The sequence below is a fragment of the Delphinus delphis genome, chromosome 14, assembly GCF_949987515.2.
Source record: "Delphinus delphis chromosome 14, mDelDel1.2, whole genome shotgun sequence".
NCBI lineage: Eukaryota > Metazoa > Chordata > Mammalia > Artiodactyla > Delphinidae > Delphinus > Delphinus delphis.
In genome coordinates, this window is record NC_082696.1 from 59,996,548 (window position 1) to 60,020,436 (window position 23,889).

At 39.9% G+C, this 23,889-nt stretch overlaps 1 protein-coding gene and 1 pseudogene across 2 annotated transcripts in view; one reads left to right on the forward strand and one right to left on the reverse strand.

The window, feature by feature from the left end:
• KLHL32 (kelch like family member 32) overlaps positions 1-23,889 on the reverse strand; it is a 231,872-nt gene that overhangs the window by 42,519 nt on the left and 165,464 nt on the right. For both annotated transcript variants that reach the window (XM_060030213.1, XM_060030212.1), the window contains exon 7: positions 11,696-12,422. In XM_060030213.1, coding sequence (XP_059886196.1) covers positions 11,696-12,422 — 727 coding nt within the window. The remainder of the gene's footprint in view (positions 1-11,695; positions 12,423-23,889) is intronic.
• On the forward strand, positions 19,873-19,980 carry LOC132437440 (U5 spliceosomal RNA; annotated as a pseudogene).

Below are 23,889 nucleotides of genomic sequence, written 5' to 3' on the forward strand. Positions count from 1 at the left end.
TTTTTAAAGGTGAAACCAAAGAAAAGGATAATACACTTAAGAAAGCTGAGGCTGAAATGCCTACATAGAGTCAAAATGTATGTCAAAATAAATACAGAGGTATGTTTGCTTCCCCCCCAACCTTCTTGTTTTTAAATCTAATTAAAAATGGAATGTCCAATAATTCTTTCTTAGCATAACTATGGAAGAATAATCAAAGCTATTGAAACCTCACAAGTTTTCAGGGCTAAAATGACTGCCAAGTGCTTTTGATCTGGGCCATAACCACCAGATTAACGTCCAGCTCGCCTGTAATCATTTCTCCAAATGAGAGGGAACAGAGGTGAACTCCCCCCATTATTTCAAAACTTTGACAGTTTCTCTACTTGTTTTAGAAATATGGGACAGAATTAATATCTACTGCAGTAAACTATCTGCTTATGACACTATTTGAAGATACTTACACTACAATATGTATCAGACTCTGCCCATTATAGATTAAATGTATAATCGATGGATTAGAATGCAGCTATCACATCCTTTCTCCCAAGCACGGCACACCATTTATCTTCATGCTTTTCAGAATTACTATTTACTGTCTTCCACAGATGCATTTATAATATAGTTTTTTTTTCCCCCTTAATCTGCACTCAGTAATTAGATTCCTTACCCTTACATACAAATTTTCACTCACATGACAATATTTAGAAATGAGATATTGGGTTACTAGTTGGGGGTAAAAATAAAAGTCCTAGTTAGTTATTTGGTTGATTACTTCTAGAATGTTAAACCGCAGGAGGTGCCTAAAAAACCGAGTGCTGTAACTTTTGCCAAGTCAGGATTGCAAGGGAAAACCTTAAGAATTGGTTCTATTGCTTTCCCCCTTTGAAATAATTTACAAATGAGCATATAAATAAACATTTCTTCTCAGTACAAAAGATAAATTTTTAAAAAAGCATCCACGTTTGCAGCCCACATTTCTCTAGCAATGTTACCCATTTTCAGAGCTTTATCATTACATTCCCTTCACATAACACTCTTTACTTTTAGATTAATCTTCTGAAATGAGATGCTAAGGATTTGCATACAGATTTGACTATACAAAAATAGATATGGAATTAATAATAGTCTCTATATGTTTTAATTTATCCTAGACTGGAGTACCCTTGCCTGCAGCAGTATTCCTGGCTTTGAAAGTCATCAAGCTGATTTGTCTGCTCTGGGTTATGATGCCACATGCTGCTATACTGCCCCCTGCAATCAAAGCACTTGAGAAGACAGATTCCATGCCTTCCTCTATCGAGTATATTTTATAGATTGGCAGTTTTGATCTCCCTCCCCCACCCCAGGGGGGATAATCTGCATCTTAACAGCTTTCTATAGATACATCTGTCATTAAATATGCCATCTCATATCAGCATCCATTTTTAAAGCCAAGTTTTCCCTAACTTTGAAGTGCCACAGTCAAAGTTAAGACTTTTCAGCCAAAATTGAAAATGAACAATCCTGTCTTATACTTCTGAACTGTGACTTAAAGATATACGGCAGGTTCCCCCAAAGTCAAATAAGTCTTTAAAAACTGCCAGAAGGAATGAAAAGTTACCACCATGCTACCAGCAGGGAGAAATGCTTTCTATCATCAAGACAAGGGTAAAGCATTTTTCTTAAGCTTCCCTGTTCAACTCCCCACAAAACACTGTGACAAATGGATGAGTGCATGCCAGGGAGAAGATGACAGGTGACTGCGAAACAAACAACCTCTGTCTCCACTACTAAGAGGTCACCAACTCCTAAACTCGTGTTCAAAAGCAACAACTAGCCAATGCTGACAGTGTCCATAAAATAGTGTTTAGAAAAACAGCTCTCAATATTCGTTGGCCAGGGTAGGTCAAGTCTGGTGGCTCTGCTAATTTTTCTTTTTTTTTTCAGGGATAGAAACACCTCTGTTGATAAATAGAGAGTCCTACACGAAACTCTTCAGTAGAAAAGAGTTGTACTTAATGCAGCGCTAGTACCCTTACTGGAACAGAGCAGGATGCAAAGAACTGAACGTGTCCATGCTCTTAGGGAAGATGCTCCAGGCTGGAATTCTGTGAGCCAGCTCAGGATTGTGGCAAACTATCTTGAGTTCTCTGCAGCTCTCTTGGAGGCCTGCAGTGCCAGCTTCACACTAGTCTAGGGGGTGCACTTCAGCAGAAGGTGTGCCGTCAGCCTCCACCCCCAGCTCCTTTATGACTCTATCCTTGGGGGAGCCATTTAACAGCCAAGTTCATGTCCTCACATGCAAAATGGAGACAGTGAGACTTCTCTCATAGGTTTCAGGTGAACAAGAATACTCGGTAAAGAGGCCATCCATACGGGAAGTTTACTACAATGGTGTAGTAGTGGGGCTTCCCTGGTGGCGCAGTGGTTAAGAATCCACCTGCCAATGCAGGGGACACGGGTTTGATCCCTGGCCCGGGAGGATCCCTCATGCCACGTAGCAACAAATCCCGTGCGCCACAACTACTGAACCTGTGCTCTAGAGCCCGCGAGCCACAACTACTGAGCTCGCGTGCCACAACTACTGAAGCCCACGCTCCTAGAGCCACAACAAGAGAAGCCACCACAATGAAAAGACTGCACACCGCAACGAAGAGTAGCCCCCGCTCGCCGCAACTAGAGAAAGCCCGCGCGCAGCAACGAAGACCCAACGCAGGAAAAATAAATGAATAAATTTATTTAAAAAAATACTGTAGTAGTTTGTTTATAAAAATGTCTTGCTATTTTCACAAATGAGTATTATGGAATATTGAAAAAATAAGTATGAAATAATAAATGAATAAATTTTGTAGTCTGAAATAGATTCCTTATAGTTCTTTTTTCTAATAACCACAATTACTGGCTGGTTTATAAAGTATCAAAGACTTTTTCCTTCTTTAATAGTTTAAGCATCTCCTCTGTAAATCTGCTCCAATTCTCAAAAGACTAAAAACTTTACACTCATAGTCTAATTATCAAAAGCAGTAGGTGTGAGTTCATATGAGTCATTTTTTAAGAGAGCCAAACTCATTAATATTCCTTGATAAAAGGGACACCATGAGAATATTTACAATGAATGCAAAAATAAACTTTTCATTATTATTTTTTTTTTTTGCGGTACGCGGGCCTCTCACTGTTGTGGCCCCTCCCGCTGCGGAGCACAGGCTCCGGACGCGCAGGCTCAGCGGCCATGGCTCATGGACCCAGCCGCTCTGAGGCTCATTATCTATTTTTACATGATATTAGACCGTCCATATTTTGGGAGTGTTAATAATGCTCCATAAACAATTAAAGCCAAGAATCTTTCTACTAAATTAGCATCCTGAATAGAAGCATACTTAATCCAGGCATTAAATTAAAACTAGTATCCATATTATTTCTGTCACACTTGAGGAAACCACGCAAATGGATGGGTTATTAATATATTCAAAAGCCGCAAAGCAAGTCTCCAATTTACAAAATATCTATAAAGAAAAGGTTGATGCACTTGAAAATATAAATTATATTTATGTCACCTAGAGTGAACAAATATAAACTTGTAATCCAAAATATGTAAGGTATGCACCATGTGTTATTTTAAATAAGTGAACTAATAAATGATGGTAAAACCTACCACAATGCAGATGTCAGCTGACCTTTAAAATCTCAATAAAATTTGCTCTAACTCCAATTCTCCATTCTGCAGAAAGACGAAATCCTGCCTCCAAAGATTTCTGCACGCTCCTAGCAGCGTTAAGTTCTCAAGGTCCCCTCTGCCTGTCTCTAGTGTCCTGGTTTTGCTGTGTTCTTGCTGGACCTTGTTCCTCTTTCCTGCCATCAACCAAATTCTTCAGCCATTCCCCATTTCCATAAAGTAGCTTTAATCTTCTTCTCTCCTCTTTGGGCATAAAGAAAATGACATATTTCTCCTATTCTTAGATAGAGCAATTCAGCTCACTCTTTTTTCTACCTTCTTTTTCTAGATTCATCTAGACAGACACAAATGGATCATATAAACAAAGACTGTAATCACCATGAGAGGAATTTTAGAGCCAATGGGTGTTTTTTTAACTACTTAAACTACCAATTTTAAAGGCCACTAGACTGCTATATTTTAATATGCAATCCTTTCAGAAAACAATGTTCTCATCTAAACCAATGTACTTTAGAGTACCTCCTCCATATTATCACTGTTTCTGTATGCATTTTAACTTTATATTATTGTTTATGTTTTAGGAACTAAACTATAGAAACACAAAAAGGAAGACATTATATAGCTCAGCTCTGTGCCCGAAGAAAGATGGTCAGTTAAACAATTAAAGACAATCAAATGATTACTGGTTCTACACAAATCTCCAGGTATGATTACTCTTCTATGTATCATTTACTTTCACTCATGCCATTTGGAAGTTCTTTTTACAATGTAAGCACCTGTTTTGAGACCTTTGCTGTAACTGGTTTGTGAGGTTTCGTGGAAAAAGTATGGTTTTCAAACACCAGAGACACAGACATCAAATTCCAGCTTTGTCAAATACTTGCTGTGTGATCCAGAAAAATCATTTCACCTCTTTAAGCCTCATCTCTTGAGGAGCAGTGTGAGGGGAAACCAAGTGCTACTTTGGAATAAAGGGCAGTCAGTTTAGGATGAAAGCTTTGATAATTATTTTGGACAATGTAGGTGATCTGACTGCTTTCTTCAAACCACTGGGCTCTTTTAAAAGGATTGTAGAATGGTTCATTTCTGTTTGGCTTCCATTTCAGTACAATACTGTAATGGTTTTGTTTTCATCTCTTTCAGCTGGAGAGTAGTAAAGGCTGGGGCAGAAGTGAAAACAGAGAAGAAAAAGTAACTGCTGTGGCCAGCTGGTTGCTGGGATCTGAAGCAACAAAGATTTCACTCTTAGTGGAATTCCAGTCCACTAGGAAGTTTTAAGTGGAATGTCAAGCTATGAAGCCCAAACCCTCTCCCAGGGGCAACAAACAGACCCTCTCCGGTACCCGCTCCCATAACACGACACACTTATTTCTCCCTCAAGCAAACCTTAAGCCCTTGACCCTCACCTAACTGGGATCCCAGCATGCTGAACTCTTCCAGTAGGATCCTCTGGGCTCTTCCCAGCCTAAAAACCTTCCATCATGAGTGAATCCAAGGATTTTCCCTCTCCAGTTCTCTGCTGAGCACCACCAAAAAACAGAACAGAAATTTGCAAACTGGGATACCATAATTTCGTGGTTTCCAACTTAGTGTAGGCTCTGACACAATTTTTTTAAACATGTCAGTTCCCTCTGTTTTCTCTCAGCAGCTCCTCAGGCCCTCTATCTGGTCCTGACACGGCACGATCTCCACAGACAACCCTGCCCCTCCCTTGACTCCATGGCAAGGACCCTCTGCAGGTCCCTGCCCCTCCTCTCTGAGCTTACCTAGGTCCACATCCAGCATTGCCTCCTTCCCTGGAGCTGAAGGGGTCTCTCCTCTTCCTGTCCAAGACTGAACCCCTCCCAAACTCCCTCTGGCCTCTTCGGGACCCTGTGTCTGTGGTCAATATTGTTGTGCCCCAGACTTATCCCCATTCCTGGTACCTAGGAGCTGCTCTCAGCATTTACCAACCAGAGGACGCCCCTACTCCACTTCAAATTCACTCTCTCCTTCCCCTTAGCTATAGATGTGCTTAATGCGCTCACATCCTCAAAAAAAGTTCCCTCCTCTGACCCTGGATTTCCTCCTTAGCTACTCTCTCTTCTCTCAGCCAAACTTCCTTCTTTTTCTTTCCTTCCATCTTTCCTCCTTTTTTCTTCCTAAAGCCAAAATGTTATTTATTAATTTATAGTGAAAAATACGGGAACTTGCCTGGTGATCCAGTGATTAAGACTCTGCACTCCCAACGCAGGGGGCGCGGATTCGATCCCTGGTCGGGGAACTAAGATCCCCCATGCCGTGCGGCGTGGCCAGGAAATAAATTAATTAATTATTTAAAAAGAAAAAGAAAAATATGGCTGTCACCCGGACTGAAGAATGTGTGTACCTAGAAACAGCACAGTCTCTCCCAGAGCACAATAATCGGAAAGTTGCTGGGTAAGCTCAGGTTCAGGGAGCCAAGTTTAGATGAAATCCCAGCTTTGTGCAAAGGTGGCCTATGTACCTGCAGCTGTTACTTCCTCAGTCTCCACCCACACCTTCAACCACTGCATTCTAGCTTCCACCTTCTTCCGCTCTCCGAAAACCGCTTTCACTGAAATTACCAAGCAGTCCTTGACTGAAACTGCAGAGGAGGCATTCTGGACTTAGATGTCCCCACAGTACTGGTCACGTCTCACGCACCCTTCAGCTTTGGCTTTGGTTTCTACACCACGCCTCCTCCTCTGGCCTTGCCCATCGCACATTCTCAGCTCCTTCCTTAGCTCCCCCTCCTCTGCGCCCTCCTGGCTAGTGTTTCCCCACCTTCTGCCCCTTTGCACACCACCTCTGGCCCCTCTGTGTCCTCATACTCTCCACCGCCTTCTCATCGCACCTGATTTGCTGCCAGAAACTCCTCACGTCCATTTGTTCTGAGAAACAGGAGGCAAGGTTCTATCTCTGAGTTTGAGGAGAGTGAGGGCATTACAGCTGGTGAAGGAGAGTGGGTGAGACCCTAGTGGCAGGATGTAGATAGGGTTTGGGGGCTGAGTGGATACATGTGGCAAGCCCCCTGTCAGCTGGCCTCCTCCCACTGGACTCAGCTGCCCGGGTACAGGCACAAAGCAGACCATTGGGTTTGCCCAACAGTGTGTGCCTGCCAGAGGGCAAGAGAGTTATTGAAACGGCTGCACCATGAAGCCCAAGCCTGAGCACAGGGAGGGGTAAATGGGCAAGTGGGAAGCAGCCAATGGACCTGAGGCCAAGGGAGGCTGAAGGTGCCAGAAACTTCTGTGAAGCCTCTCGTGCCCCCGCACTGATTACTTCCTGCTTCACACTACTTCTGTACCTTGTAAAGCTGTCTATCATCACACCCACACACACCACACACTTTACTGTGTCATCCATTTAAAAACTGTGAGCCCGGACTACCCTGGTGGCGCAGTGGTTAAGAATCTGCCTGCCAATGCAGGGGACACAGGTTCAAGCCCTGATCCGGGAAGATCCCAAATGTTGTGGAGCAACTAAGCCCGTGTGCCACAACTACTGAGCCTGCGCTCTAGAGCCCATGTGCCACAACTACTAAGCCCGCGAGCCACAACTACTGAAGCCTGCATGCCTAGAGCCCGTGCTCCGCAGCAAGATAAGCCACCACAACAAGAAGCCCACGCACCGTGACGAAGAGTAGCCCCTGCTAGCTGCAATTAGAGAAAGTCCACGTGCAGCAACGAAGACCCAACACAGCCATAAATAAATAAATTTATTTAAAAAAAAAACAAACTATAAGCCCCGGCGTGGGACCTGTCTTTGTGGCTCCCGCACTAGCCTGGAACAAGACTCAGGGAGGTGAGGAAAGTTGCTGAGCATCTCCTGGTTGGTCAAAGTGGAGCCAATTTCACACTTGCATGTGCCCTCAATCTGTGACCTCAGAGCACCACAGTCAGCCTCTGCCATGCCCCCATTAGTTCCTAATACGTTGTATACAATTTTTTAAGATGCAAGTAAAATGATATTTGCACAGTAAAGTTACAGCTATGGCATTTTTAAAATGTTAATGATGCTTTATACTGTTCTAATTGTAAAGTCCCTTTAGTAGGTTTGAATAAATTAAAGTTACTTAAAATGGGGCAACGCAAACTTCATCTAAATTTAATCAAGATGAAAATAAATATATCTTCTAGGGAGTTAAAGAAGCCCTAACAAATGTTCTTTCATTAGTGAAATACCTGAAAACCTCTTTTTTTTGCGGTACGCAGGCCTCTCACTGTTGTGGCCTCTCCCGTTGCAGAGCACAGGCTCCGGACGCGCAGGCTCAGCGGCCATGGCTCACGGGTCCAGCTGCTCCGCGGCATGTGGGATCTTCCCAGACCAGGGCACGAACCCGTGTCCCCTGCATTAGCAGGCGGACTCTCAACCACTGCACCACCAGGGAAGCCCCTGAAAAACTCTTTGATTGTCAGCTCCTAGAGGGCAGGAAGTGTGTTTGCTGAATTATTCTTATTTATCTATGAACCAGCACTGACTTTAATAAAAATGTACCATTCACCAAGAGAATCAAGAAAACACTAAGTGCCACTTTTGAGGAAATGCAGTACCATTTGTCTTATTATTGAAGTTTTAAAGCACTGATTTTGTAGTTAGTTTCCCATTATCCTGCTGCCATTTGACAAAAATGAAAAGGTAAGTTATTCTGCAAGATGAGCTCAGGATTCATTTTCACTCACAAAAAAAGGATCTTTTTAGTAGTTCACAAACAATATCTTACAATGGAGAGCATACCTTTCAAAGCACAACGGCAGGATATTTAATGCTTATTTTACTTCAGTATTGTGAATTTCAAGTAGAAACGATGTGGAGCATTTGCGAATTGGGTCACGATGTCAAATGCTAGAGGAGCCTGTAAAGTCTGACTATCTCTAACATCTTAAATTACATGCTAATGGGCATATCTATACAGCCCAGTTTTCTGAATTCATCTTTGCCTGTCTCCTTTTTAAAACCACGGACAGGTTTCCAGGTATCCTGACCCTAAAATGGACAGTGAGGGGGAGAGGGTATGTATAGAGAGGGAGCACACTGGAAATATCGAGTCCCTAAAGAAACATTCATTTTGTGTTCTGTGGAACAGAAATAAGCTCCCCAAATCCACATCCTATAATCCTTACTACCTTCACCTCAGGCAAAGCTTACAAAATACCAGAAGGATGCCAATGACCCAATCCCCCATCAATTAAACTGGAAATATTTAATTATTTGGTAAAGAATAAGGAATAGCCTCAAACATTTTCTTCTGCTCCAAAAAAAAATCAGGGTAACACTTCTAAATCAGAGATAGTCAGGGTGAAATATACCTGTCTTTTTTTTTTAAGGAGCCCATAGCAACCCCTCCCTATCCCTGGTTAGATTCACAATTGATTTATTGTAAGCTGAGCCTGAGGAAAGAGGCAGACGACTGAAGGTATTAGAAATGTCACTGGTGATTTCCTCTTCTTTCCAATTAAAGGTATTGTACTGTACACAGGGAAGTGAGTTTTTCATCTCAAGTACACAGTAGGGAGAAACAAACCTGAGAAAATTGTGATTGTTTTCATTAAGTATGGTTAACACAGGCAGCATATATTAGTGCAAAAGAAGAACAAAGGAAATGTATTTCCTTTCATAGTAGGGGAAAAACAAAGTGATATAGCAGTATGGACTGTAATAAGTTGATACCCTTAATACAATGGAAAAGGAAACATACAGACCCATATGGAAAGAGAAGTCAGCTTGATACCAGGTTGATAGATCTAGCCAGGCTAACATAAGTTTCAGTGCTTTCTTTAGGCCTCACTAAAGAAGGTATTAAGTAGTCGTATTTTGAAGTCTATGCAAGGGAAACTCCAGCACTTTTTTTAAAAGCTGGTTTTATAGCCCAAAAATAAAAGTAAGTAAGGAATAATTATTAAACTAATTATGAGAAACATATACAAAATTTAGAAAATGCAATGCAAAATTTAGGAGTGCAGTACCTTAGCAATATATGAAAACTAAATGAGTCAAAGGAAGGGATGTAAGTTGGAATAAAATATAAATTATACTGATTTCATAAATCCATCACTGTTTTGTTATCTAAGTCAAGTACAGATCTGTTCCTTCTAATAGCAAGGATTTATTTGCAGCCAAGTTTAAGGTTTCTTCAACAGAACCTAGGGGTAAGGCAGGAATAAAGACGCAGACCTCCTAGAGAACGGACTTGAGGTTATGGGGAGGGGGAAGGGTGAGCTGTGACGGGGCGAGAGAGAGTCATGGACATATACACACTAACAAACGTAGTAAGGTAGATAGCTAGTGGGAAGCAGCCGCATGGCACAGGGATATTGGCTCGGTGCTCTGTGACAGCCTGGAGGGGTGGGATAGGGAGGGTGGGAGGGAGGGAGACGCAAGAGGGAAGAGATATGGGAACATATGTATATGTATAACTGATTCACTTTGTTATAAAGCAGAAACTAACACACCATTGTAAAGTAATTATACCCCAATAAAGATGTTAAAAAAAAAAAAAAAAAAAAAAGGTTTCTTCAACAAATCTAACAGGATACAGTCCTGGTGGCTTTTTTCTTAAATACTGAAATATATACTTAAAGAAAAAGGAATAAGTCACCAGATAAATGAGGTCTTTATCTAAATATATCTACATATATTAACATACACACTCATATCTAATGTGTATTTGGTATACAGGACCAGCAATTGTTGGATACACCTCACTTATCCTCTTTCTTGGTCCCAACCTTAACTTCATTCATTAATTACTGAGCACTTAAACCCAGATATGAGCTAGGTTTCTTCAATAAAAATCAGTGAATTGCCAATAATTGAGGCACTGCCCAGAGCAGCCAAGACTACAGCTGTATCCCTGGTTATTGAGGAGAGCAGAAGGAAACATGGGCAGAGTCCAGTGAATTTACTTTAAGTGCAAGGGGGAATTTTGTCAGAGCAGATGTTAAACTAGAGAAGATTATTCAAGGAAGCTTAGAAGTCTTCATAAGTATACTTAAAAGTGATTGTTTCGTCTGAGTACAAACATCTCAAAGTTACTCTTGGTAATTAAGTTGTTTGATTTTTCTATTCCTCTTTGTCCTTCACATGGAAATGCAGCGAGATCCATCTGGGTCACAAAATGAGTATCCTCCAGCTGAGAGAAGATGCAACTTTCTTCCCTAATAGGCAAACCTTTCAAAGGAGGACATTTGAGGACTTTCCAATAATAGGATTGGAAACACAAGGTGATAATGTGATGTCAATAACACATGCCTCACAGGATCCTCTGTGCCAGTGAAAAGTCAGCTATGAGGGGTTGGAAGAAGCATGAAACAAGATTGGCAACGAGTAGGTAACTGCTGAAGCTGGGTTATGGGCACATGGGATTCATTATACTAGTCTCTCTCCTTTTTTCATAATCAAAAGGCTTCAAACAAAACCAAAGACAAAAACAAGTAAACGAAAATAATCAGAACCCCCAAATAATCAGGAAGAATGGGAGAGTAAACAGGAATAAAGGATTGGGATGGCATGAGTAACTACAATTCGCAGATAACAGAAAAACATTATTTTAGCCAATAACTTAAATCCCTTCCCTCAATGCACAGCATGGCTCCTACCTGGATCTATTCCCATTGCTTTACTCATCCAAATGGATTAACTGGGCTTTTACTTCGCCTGCCCTGTCTTTGAAAGACTGGCTCCTAGTCAGGCAGCCCAGGGTGAAAGGAAAAGCCAAGGACCTGGATAAACCACAAGGTGTGCAATACAGTCCATGAATATCAAAAACTGACAATCTAAACAATAGAAGGTTTGGTAGAAAAAGAGATGTGATTGGCCATTCATTTCCATCTTGAAATTTTACTCCACTCATCACTCAGAAAGCCACAGAAAGGTCAATTACTCCCCCATACACTGCTCTCTACAGAATGGTGCTCAGTAAATGACTGTTAATTAGCTTAAATGGCACCCTTGGCCGAATCGTTCAGATACACGTGGCCACCACTACCAAAGCCTGACTTGTCAATTTATGCCACAGTGAAAGTGTTTTGTAATAAATCCAACGTATGAGGCATGTTCTACCTGATATCCAAAGAAGACCGTCAGCCACGTAGCCAGCGTGACAGGAGAGGGACCGGTCAAAGGGCTGGACGAAAGTCCACTTGTTCTTCTTGGGGCAATATCGCTCAACGGTCGGCAGAACCTGGCGCAGTTCATTTCTGCCCCCAGCTGCATAGAGGTACTCATCCATGGCTCCCAGAACGAAATGCTCCCGGCAGTTCTTCATGGGTGCTATCTCTGCCCAGGAATTACTGCGGGGGTCATAGCGACAGGCAGTCCTCACGGCACACGTCCGGCCGCTGGCGTGCTCGACTTCCCCTCCTGCTACAAACAGGAAGTCCCCCATGACTGCCACACAATGGTGGCTCCTTCCCACGGGCATGGGAGCCAGCTCACTCCAGTTGGCAATGGCAGCTATGAGGGCATTCTCCTGATCCACGGGATTGAAGTACCGAAGTTCCTTGACTCTACAGACCTCACGCTTCTTCCCACCGATGATGTACAGAGTATCTGACTGGAAGCGCGGTTTGGTCCTGCGAGTCTGCCACACGGGCTGTGCGTAGATGCTCTGGTGGTACTCCAGGGCCTCGTTGACAAGAGCTGTTGCGGTTTCACTTGCCTGGACGAGGGGGTGGGACAGGGCAACTGTATGGAGGGTGTCCACGTCCATCAGGCCAAAGCGGATGTACTGCAGGAGCTCATCCATGTACTGGTAATGGCAGCTGTGTTCCAGCCACCTCACAGCTAGCTGAAACAGAGGCAGGGAGGTGGAGAGAGCACGAAGGTAAGAAGAAGCCAAAGCAACGTGGCACAGAGGCCGGCTGCCATGTATCCCTTCAGACTCTTAACACTTTTATTTTTTCTTACGAACCATGGAACACTCAAACTTTGTTATACCCAGTTGAGGGATTTTTTTTTCCTTTTCTTATCAGCAGAGACACAAAAGAACTCAAAACACTGTTGGAGAGATTAGAACAATGTTAAGCAACACGGATAAGACTTAAAGGATCACTTGAGGTGAACAACAGTTACTTTTCAAAGAATGAGAATACGGTTGTGAAACAGCCTGTTTCCTTAGGTTTCATGCATAAGAGGCTTGGTTCGCCCCACCACCAGGATATGTCAAAGGTGAGCCATGTCATCAGTTCAAGCAACATATGTCAACCTGTGAGTCAAGGTGCTGTATCAATATGAGTAATGTGAGAAAATATGTGATCATCTGAGACCACAGGATGCACTTGAGAGAAAATCAATACGACACTAGTAGCAAGATTTAGAAAGAAAAAGGACTTCTTTTCCCCCCCTGCAACTTTTGTAGGTATATCAGGAAGCAAGAGAAGAAAAAGAAAGATTGCAACCTATCAATTTATTTTATTTTTTCTCAACTAGTTTTCATCTTGAAAACAGTTGTTGTTTGTATGTGTAAGATACGGGCAATTTGTTAGAGCCATTTTCATAAAAACAGGACACAGAGGAGATTATCTTTGTATTATGGACACAAGAGCAGAATGTAATCCTAAGCTTTTTGATTAGGTCTAGATCTCTTTCAAGAAGGAAAGGGGTAAGAACTTTCGGCTATAGACAAATAGAATGTCTTAAAACTAAAGCAGGTGCATTAAGTCATAAATAACAAAATTGAATAGTAGTTTAGAAAATAATATCAACAAAAATACAATTCATGTTATGGAGCACCTGAAGTAATTTAATTAATTGACTTAAGTTTGGCAAAGTTTTCCACACATCAGCATAGAGAGGTATATCTAATATCTCCAGTCAACATATTTGATAGAATTTATTCTTAGCAGTACCTATATTAAACTAGATCTCCTAAGCAATATAAATGTGGACCTGAAGCAATTAGCATAAAAAAAGTAAAGAAAATACTGAATAATTCTGCTGTGTTTTACTTGCTTTCTGACCAGTGGAATTGGGGTTCTGGACTTCCTTTTTCAGCTGATTCATTGCACTGGGAAAAATGTCTACAGAGAAGACAGAAAGAAATGTAGTGCCCTCAGACCATTACTCCTTGACAAACGTGAGCTGGGTTTTCATCCTTGTGAAAAGGATCACTAAACCGTCTGAAGCATTAGATGATTTCAGGCTTTCAGAGTTTCTATATCCATTTGACAAATGGCTCTAAAAGGCAAGGCATATTTTGGGCATATTTTAGTTTTCCAGATGAAGAGAATGTAGCAAGTGAATCTGCTTCCAATATATACTGAATTGCATCTCTAAATGAATAATGAGTGAAGAGAAATGGAAAAAGAATGTCACTGGTTACCAGGTAGCCTATGGATGCCACGGAGGCAGACACAATGTAGGGCAGATGAGTGACACTCTATGGCTGTTTTTCTAGAAACTAGTATTTTTTATTTAAATAAGATACTAACCTGATGAAAAAAAAATTACCTGTGTATGGTAACACAGTAATAATCAAAGATAGTGCAGAAGAAAAATGTCACTCATCAATCACCAAGTCTCTGCTGGAAGTGGAGAGTTTTCCCACAGGCAACATCCTGGTTTTTCTCCACCCTAATTTTAGAAGTTTCAAGAGATGGGTTCCAATTAGAATTCTACAACTTAATAAATGATTTTCCATTCTTTGCCCATAGAGTTTTCAAAAGTTTTCAGGGATAACTCAAGGTTACTCCTTATGCACAAGGTAAAATTTTCTGAAACTTAATCTTTCATATTGCTCCTAATTTGAGTAATTCCAGATGGTACTGCTTTGTTTTGTAACGAATTTCTTAGCATCCTGATATCCTAATGTTTCTGCATCTTGCATATGGATACTACAGGAAAACAACACTGGAGAAACAGCAAATAAACATTCATGTCTCTATAGCCTCTTTTTATAGCACAGTGCTGCCCATTTAATTACTTTTCTCCTTCCTCATAAATCAGTTCTTCCTATGCCCTAATCAATCTTCTAGCCCATCTCTTAACACTCTCTGATTTACCTTTATCTTTCTAGCAAACAGTGTCACTTACTGTGTAAAAGATATACAAGCCACAACTAGACTCTGCCTCTAAGAAAATTTCTAAGGAATCAAACTAGCAGTGGAACAGTGACCACTGTGACCTATCTCTGATTCATTTCTGGCTTTCTGTCTACTTATCACCCCTTACGTCACAATATCATGATGGTTTCCATGTTCAATTTCCCCAAATACTATGTATTACAAACTACTTTGTGAACATACATTTAATTTGCACTTTCTGGGATAATGTTTATCTTATTTATCGCCAGTATGTCTAACTTCTCACATTTTTCATATAATTTTCACACATTTATTATTTATAAATATTTTCAGACTACACAAGTCATTCATACTTGTTGGGTTTACCTTTTCTCCAGATCAAAGGTAAATATAATTTACAATTCTGCCAACTTTGAACCAATCTCACCTGGATATGGTGTTATTTACAGATTTAAACCCAGTGCTTCTCAAACCTAACATGTGCATGAATTACCTGGTTTTCCTGGGCAAAATGCAGATTTTGATTCAATAGGGAGGGGGAGGAGGACTGCAAGCCTGCATTTCTAACGTCTCCCAGGTGATGCATAAGCCGCTAGTCCATGGACCACGTTTTGAGTAGGAAGGTTTTAGACAGATTCCCACTTATGAGACTGTAAATTGCTGCTTTATAAGAGTAAACGAAGTCTGCTGTTTCAAATTTTAAAAGGCTTAAATTAAATGAAGTTTAAGTAGGATGCTTTAGTAAAGATATAGGGCATGTGTAGCTAATACCATAGGTAAGACAGCATATTTCCTTTGTAGTAAGATATGGGTAAGCTCTTACTATGGGTAAGACAGCATTTTTTTTTTTTTTTTTTTGCGGTACGCGGGCCTCTCACTGTTGTGGCCTCTCCCGTTGCGGAGCACAGGCTCCGGACGCGCAGGCTCAGCGGCCACGGCTCACGGGCCCAGCCGCTCCGCGGCATGTGGGATCTTCCCGGACCGGGGCACGAACCCGTGTCCCCTGCATCGGCAGGCGGACTCTCAACCACTGTGCCACCAGGGAAGCCCAGACAGCATATTTTGAGAGCTTGGCTCTATAAATCCATGGCTGATTCTGATAGCATAAAAGCAAGTCATATAAAAACTCTGCAGTTTTGCTTCTGCAATAATACATAAACAAAAGTAAAAGTGTTACTGTACTCAGTTTTTACTTTGGTGAAAATATAAAAGAGAAAAATCACTGAAATCATGGATAACTCTTACTTATCCAAATAATGGAAGAAATGTCACAGAAAATCCAAAACAATGGGCTACCTCAAAAACACTTCTACACCGTGAACCTCTCCAGAGCACTATTCATTGCCATGCTGAATTAAGGGCAAGGTGGTAGAGGCAACCCTGGAGCCCATTTTAAGAGGTTTAGAAACTACAATAAACAGAAGACTGATTCATCATCAGGGCATCATGGAACACAAAGACCACAGCTAGCTTTTTGGGGGCTTAATGTTTGAAAATGTTTATTCTGGGAACTTTGGGCTTTTAATGATACTACACTTAGAAAAAATAACCCAGGGAAGGCTAATATCCTATTCTATCTTACTTATTCTGGCACACTGACATCCCCATCACCCTAAACTCTATAATACTTTAATTGATTGTGGGGGTGGAATGGAGCATATAGTGAATGTTTTTGGGTTTTTTTTTTTGCGGTACGTGGGCCTCTCACTGTTGTGGCCTCTCCCGTTGCGGAGCACAGGCTCTGGACGCGCAGGCTCAGCGGCCACGGCTCACGGGCCCAGCCGCTCCGCAGCATGTGGGATCTTCCCGGACCGGGGCACGAACCCGTGTCCCCTGCATCGGCAGGCGGACTCTCAACTACTGCGCCACCAGGGAAGCCCTATAGTGAAAGTTTTATCTCAGACTCTTTAGGTAACAAAGCCAGCAACAGTGGAAAAGAAATCAAGGATTCAGTTTGGGAGGGCAGATCAAAGAGTACTTAGGAAACAGGGCAATTAGGCAAGATGTTTCCTAAACCATCTGAAACACAGGGACTGTCATCTCCAAAGACTATAGGAGATCTCCCCAGCACCCTACCTAACCCAGTCTAGTACATCTTACCCTGATGGAGAATTGTGCCCTCCTAAAAGGAGCATTGGCTACAGCTTATTCCAACATCAACTCATCTCATCCTCAGATTCTTGATAAGAACAGTGTCTGGCACGTAGTAGGCTAAACATAATTGTTGCAGAATGGAAAATCCTTTATAACTATTCTTAGGCTATTTGTCATATTTCTCTTGAACCAACAACATCAGTTCCTTAATATATTTATTTATCTATCTATCACAGTCTTCAATTTCCTATTTTATTATCTCATCTTTGTGGCTTTCCTATAAAGCCCTTATAAGCTCACAAAACTCCCCACGGCAGCATGCAATGTACTGGACTTACTTATATAAGGCCCTTGTTTTACTCCCTCCATAACTGGTGCTGGTCACCTCTATTTGACATTCTTGGCAATTCAATGAACATAGTAATCTGTTAATCCCTCAAATATAAAGTATTAGAGCAAGAAGAAACTTTAGAGTACTTTTGGTTCAAGCTTCCCAATTTTACTAGTAGAAATAAAATCCAGACAAGCTATTTGACTTACTGCAAGTCATGCAGCTGATTAATGGAAAAGCTGGAACCAGAAATCCAGTTTTTAAGTTATATAATGTGTTCTTCTATTATATCACATCATTATTATATCATATCATTATTTTTCCATCAATAATTATTTTAAGGTAGAATCCAAGCACTCAAAACCAAATGCACTCAAAACCAAACTTAATGTCCATATTGTCCATTTTCTAAATTAGAAAACTAAAGTCTGATTTTTAAAAATGTATACTTTGCTTCTAGATAGGTGACAATATTTTTCAATGAGTCTCATTTATGGATTACTTTTGCAGAAAAACCATGCATTTAATTGTATGGATTAAAGAGTTTGTAAGTAGAGAATAAGTCTTTAGGGGAAAGGGCTTCCTTTGAGTATTGAATTATTGTTTCACTTTTTATTGGAATATGTATTTTAACTCTAGGTTATTCCTTGTTAACTAAACCTGGCTCAAAAATATATGGACCGTGATGAAGAGTGGCCCCTGCTCGCTGCAACTAGAGAAAGCCCTCGCACAGAAACGAAGACCCAACACAGCCAAAAATAAAATAAATAATAAATAAATAAAAATTAAAAAAATATATATATATATGGAAAATAATCTCTTCCTTTTAGTGTTCTCAGTGTATCCCCACTGATTGCTATTCTGTGAATAGAATATATAATATATAATACTAAATATAAAAGTATATAATTTTAAATTATGCAAAATTTTCTCTAATTCAATTAAAATATATAATCTGCTCATATGTATTTCAGAAATATGTCAATTATATGAACGAATGTTACATTAATAACATTATAAGCCCTCAAGTTATGATCCAAATTCCTCTACTGTTCTTGCTCAAACACACCCAGATAGAAGCTACTGCTTTAAAATCTACCTCTGCTTATGTATGTCCATACGTCTGTGTACTACCCAACGTGACCCTGAAGCAATGCCAAAACAATAAGAAATTTTACACTCACATATTTCCTGGAAAATATATGAATTATGAAGTCATCTCAAATCCAAGAATACACATTAATGCACTCTTCCACAAAACTGCCTTTATATCTTGCAAATATATATTAAAAATGCCCTTTACAAAAGCAGTTCTCATCAGATGAGTGATCAAATGTGTTTAACTAACGCTGACAAAAGATAAAGCTCTTACAACACTGTTGAAAAGCAGTAACTATTTCTTTCTCTTGGTTCACAAGAATTCTTTTTCACTGAAGAGGATATTCTCATCACAGAATTCCTCAGCCAGAGCTGAATGAGCAAGAACCGGTATTTTTGCCCCCAGTCTGATTCTGCCCCCTTGGCCCGGGGCAGCTATAATTATTCTCCTATTTTAAAACCTGGTTGCAGACAGCTTTGCTGAAGGGGCAAACTGAGCCCTGCCTTTTGCAGGAGCCCATGCTGTGAAGGCACAAGTGTCTATATCCTTGCCAGTCCTGTCATCCCACTAAGATAAGCCAGGGCACCAGTCTCCCCTCAGTGCCCAAAAGGCAGCACAAATTCCACGGTTCTGCAAATTCAGAAAGGAACAAAGGAAGGGCACAGGAACAAATATGCAACCACCTGGCATTCCTGAAGCTCCACCAAAGAGCCTGGGATGTTAAAGAGCACTTGAGCAACAAAGAGTGGGGAGCCATGAGCGAAAGCGTTAATAGAATGAATACAATGCACAGACAGAATTTTTCCTTTCCAAACAGAGGATCAAGGATGCTCACCATCTTCTAATCCATGTCCTCAAAGGGAAGTTGCACTGACTATTATATATTGCATTCAAGTACATTATCTCGTATATTATTTTATAATGCCTTAAATTCAAATAAACGTAAACATAAAACTTTAGCAAGATACCCTTTTAATATTATAAAGTTTCTTTAGATGATAAATGTGGAAAGTTTCCCTCCTGTATGTGAACAGGTGTTGAGACTTGCCATGTTAAACTACTGATACATAGAATCTCATTTCTTTAACATGAGTCATGTTAAAGCTCTAAATAGTGACATATTAAACCAGAATAATGACTGACATAGAGAGGAAAGTTCATATTAATAAATAAGTGCACAAAATTTTATAGCCCTGTTCTCTTCTTTGAGACCAAATGAAAGATTTCTGTTCAAAAGGGCAACATTCCTATCTAAAGACACCAGAAACTAGGAACATAAGATCAGGGTATGTTGCTCTACCAGAACAGTGAAAATGGTACAATGGAGGAATATTAAAAATTATAACAGTGCTCACTTGAGTGCTGTAATTAAAACTGTGTCAACACTTTGCTTGTAAAACAGATTTTTCAAGGGAGGTTGTACATTAACCATTATAGCTGACTACAAACTTATAAAAGACACAAAGGCTATTTTTTCCTCTAAGAAATATATTTCAATAGAATCAAATCTGATGTGGTCCCAGGTTCATATACTGTCAGAAAAAAAAAAACTGACAGATTTTAAAAAGAATATTCAGCTTAGTAGATATGATAATAACACATATTCTTTCATTGTTCATTTAAAATTTTATGAAGCTGGAAGACTGACAAATGCTCTTATTTTCACCTTTAGCAAAAAATTTGTGCTTTGATAATACTCTGGTTTCTCTTCAGATTGTATAAATCTTTTACCTTTTACTAAAGATTTCCGTGGAAAAGAACAGTTATGAGGGGTTTTTTCAAGGGTTTAAAAAAAAAACATGATGTATACAACTTACCCTCAAATGGCTCAGGAAAAAAAAAGCACACATGTGTGCGTGCGCTCTCTCTCTCTCTCTCTGTTTAGATATCTATTCTGCTATTACATATATCTACAGATATTTATAGATAGATATCTAGATAGTGAGACAGAGACAGAACGTATGATAAAGCAAACGAAGTAATTTACTTAAGAAATGAGCAAATCATATGGGTGTTCTTTACTATTCTTATTCTTGTAACTTTTCTATAAGTTTGAAATTATTTTTAAATAGAAAATTGAAAGAACAAAAAAGTGCTGATAACCAACTTTAATACATTTTTTTTTTTCAAAAAAGTACATACTGCCAAGCATCAAAAGCAGGAGCCCTTGCAACCAAGGATGTCTCTTTCCCGTAGACAGCGATAAACACATAGACATGGAGGAATCACAAGGGAACCTGTTCTGAGGCATGCCACATTTAAGTTCCAGGTATTTGTGAGGACAAATACAAGTGACCTGAGTTGGTTCAGTCTTATAACACAAGGCGATTTTTTAAAAGGTAAATTGTGTGTCAAGATGAAGAGAAAACAAAGATAGGAAAAGAGATGAGGTTAGTATACTGTGATGCCTTTTCCACCTCGAGAATTGGCCCCCAATTTGAGCTGATCTTTGAAAAGTCAATACAAAGAACAGCAAGAGTATGTAGCCGACACTGGACCAGTCATTTGGCTTCTCATCTGTAAAACAAGTGAGTTGATGAGAGAGTCTCTTTTATCTCTAGTATGTATGTCACTTACAGATCCACCAAAAAGAAATATTTTAAAGTAGAATCCTCATATACACACTACTATATATAAAATAGATAACCAACAAGGACCTACTGTATAGCATAGGGAACTATACTCAATATTTTGTAATAACGTGTAAGGAAAAAGAATCTGAAAAAGAATATATATATATGTATGTATGTATAACTGAATCACTTTGCTGTACGCCTGAAACCAACACAACATTGTAAATCAACTATACCTAAAAATAATAATAATAAAATTTTTAAATTAAAAGTTTGAAAACTTAAAAAAAAAAACCATAAAGTAGAATCCTCCAACATTCCTACATGTGGGAGAGGCAATAAAAATTAATCACTGTGGGGCTTCCCTAGTGGTGCAGTGGTTGAGAATCTTTCTGCCAGTGCAGGGGACACGGGTTCGAGCCCTGATCTGGGAAGATCCCACATGTCGCGGAGCAACTGGGCCCGTGAGCCACAGCTACTGAGCCTGCACGTCTAGAGCCTGTGCTCCGCAACGAGAGGCCACGATAGTGAGAGGCCCGCGCACCGCGATGGAGAGTGGCCCCCGCTCGCCACAACTAGAGAAAGCCCTCGCACAGAAACGAAGACCCAACACAGCCAAAAATAAATAAATAAATTAAAAAAAAAATTAATCACTGTGTCTAGTATCCAAGTCACAGATTTCTATAGCACAAATAGTTTTTATAAATCTCTTTTCAGAAAAACAAAGTGATGGTTTTTTTGTCTGTAATTCTGAACTCAACAGAAATACACACACACGTGTGTGGCATGTGAAAGTGCATGTGTACACAGGCTCACATAAAAATAAAATAATCTCAGCCAAAGAACACACATTTCAAGTTTGTAAGTGATTGCTTCAAGGTACTATTTATTTAAAATCCCAGAATGTGGTTTTATTTAGAAATGAAAATATTTAGTAAACTATTCACATGAAATTTTACCTCAAGACACTCTTTAAATACACCACCCCCATATCTGGAATATACAAAGCTTTTTATATAGGAAGAATGTCCGACAGGACAAGAAAAACAATTAACGTCACCTATGCCAAAGATGCTGCAGGGAAAATGGAACCTATTCCTGGTCTCCTCACACTTGAGCAAAATACAGGAACAATTAGAAATAGCTTCCTATACTTGCCTTCAGTGGTCTCTGAACCAAAAGATAATACTCATTCATCTAATCATTGATAGCATCAGAGTATCATTTGAGGCTAGACTGACGGGTGAGAGTTCTAAGTATGATATTAGTGATGCATATTTATTTATGACGACTTTCTGGGTATAAAAGGTAATGTGGTCAGTGAAATATTATGCTTATATGGTCAGAACAACACTGGAAAATCAGAGAAAACCAATTTGGTCAATAGAAGAAAACCCTGCTGTATCCCATTGGCAACAGGGAGTAGAAGTGACCCTAGCTGGGTCACACCATGTCACGTTATTTTCCAGCTACTGCATGCATTGAGGATGCATTATCAGGGTGAAGTCAACTGAAAGGACAGGGAAATCCTGATGCTTTTTTCTACCGCTAATTGGTACATGCCCATAGATGTGCATATGACACAATGAAAAGGAGACAAGACTTTATGTCAAAAGACCTGTTTCTGAAACTTAACACATTTGAGCATTTATGAAAAACACAAATATACTGAGGCTCAGTTTCATCACCTGTAAAACAAAGATGATGTTGTTTACATCATAGGGTCAACATAGGATTGAATGAGATAACATGTGAAAGTGCTTAATAAACTATGACATTTAGACAATAAACAGAATTAATATGATGCAATGCACCACCAAGAGATGGAGCTAATCCTCAACTCAACTATCCTTCTGAATTCATGATAAAGCCAGCACAGACAATTCTTATACAACACAATATTGCACAATATTGACACAAATTTTGAGAGATCTCTGTAGTTGATAAGGAATTTGCTACACAGTATTAAACACTTCACATGCTATAAACTGATAATAAAAGCATGGCAGATAATCTGTTGCAGATTAAAGACTAGCCCTTATGATAAGCCTATTTCCACACCAATGAATTCAGTAATTCTAACCCAGTTATTAAAGGTGTGTGGCCTTGTTAAACCCCAGTCAGAGAAACATGAATGAATGAAAAGAGAGACACAGACATAAACCTACTTGTCTCTGTATAACACTCAGTATACATTCACTTTCTTTACTTGGCTTGAGTGTCCCATTAAAAATATTCGAATTCATGTCCATCAGTTCCCTCAAATCTCAACTCAGTTAACTTAGTGGCAAGGAAAAATATGTATAAACTAAGCTATCTGGCTTGAAAAAACTAAAATAACAATTGATTGAGTTGATTACTTTCTTCCTGTTTTGTTGCTCTGGGGTAAATGATATAATCACGAATCTTTTCTTTTAGTTTTTTCATTCATCCACCCCTCAATTTCTTATTGAGTGCCCAATATCTGCCAGGAACTTACTTGGTGAGAAAGAAGATCCTCATTGGTACACATATATACAGTCTTCTTGCCATTCACTTTCAAGCTCTATTAACACCATACATCTCAAGCCTTACTCTTAACCTCAAGTGTCTTAACATATCCCTGTAAAATATACCCAGGGAGTATGAAATTAGGGGAAGAAAAATCCTACAATTTTGGAAGGTTCAGTCTATTGTAGGCAGATTTTCAGACACAAGCAAAAACCATCTTTTTATGTTGCCATTTCCCTCATGGGTGTTTTAAATATTGCTGGTACATTTTTAAACTTTATAGTTTTTTTAAAAGCTGTTTAATTTGTAAACATGCCCTGGAGCATCCTGGGGGCATCAAGCCTTTGAATATTTCTTTATAAACTGATTTAATAATAATGAACCAATTACAGGTTCACTGGCACATACACTCCCCACCTGAAATGAAACCTTTAATGACCAAAAGGAGCTCACAGGCTCAAGCAGCTGCCCCAGCTCACAGATACAGAGATAGTCAAATCCCTCAAACAAGTGGTACTGTGATGAATTTAGATGTTCAGGAAGTACCTATGCTGCATTTAAGGGTTAATGTTGGCAGCCTCCGAGTAAAAAGAAAAGAATCCTCAAAGGTCAGTTTAAACGTTAATTTAGGGCTACAGAGTACAGTA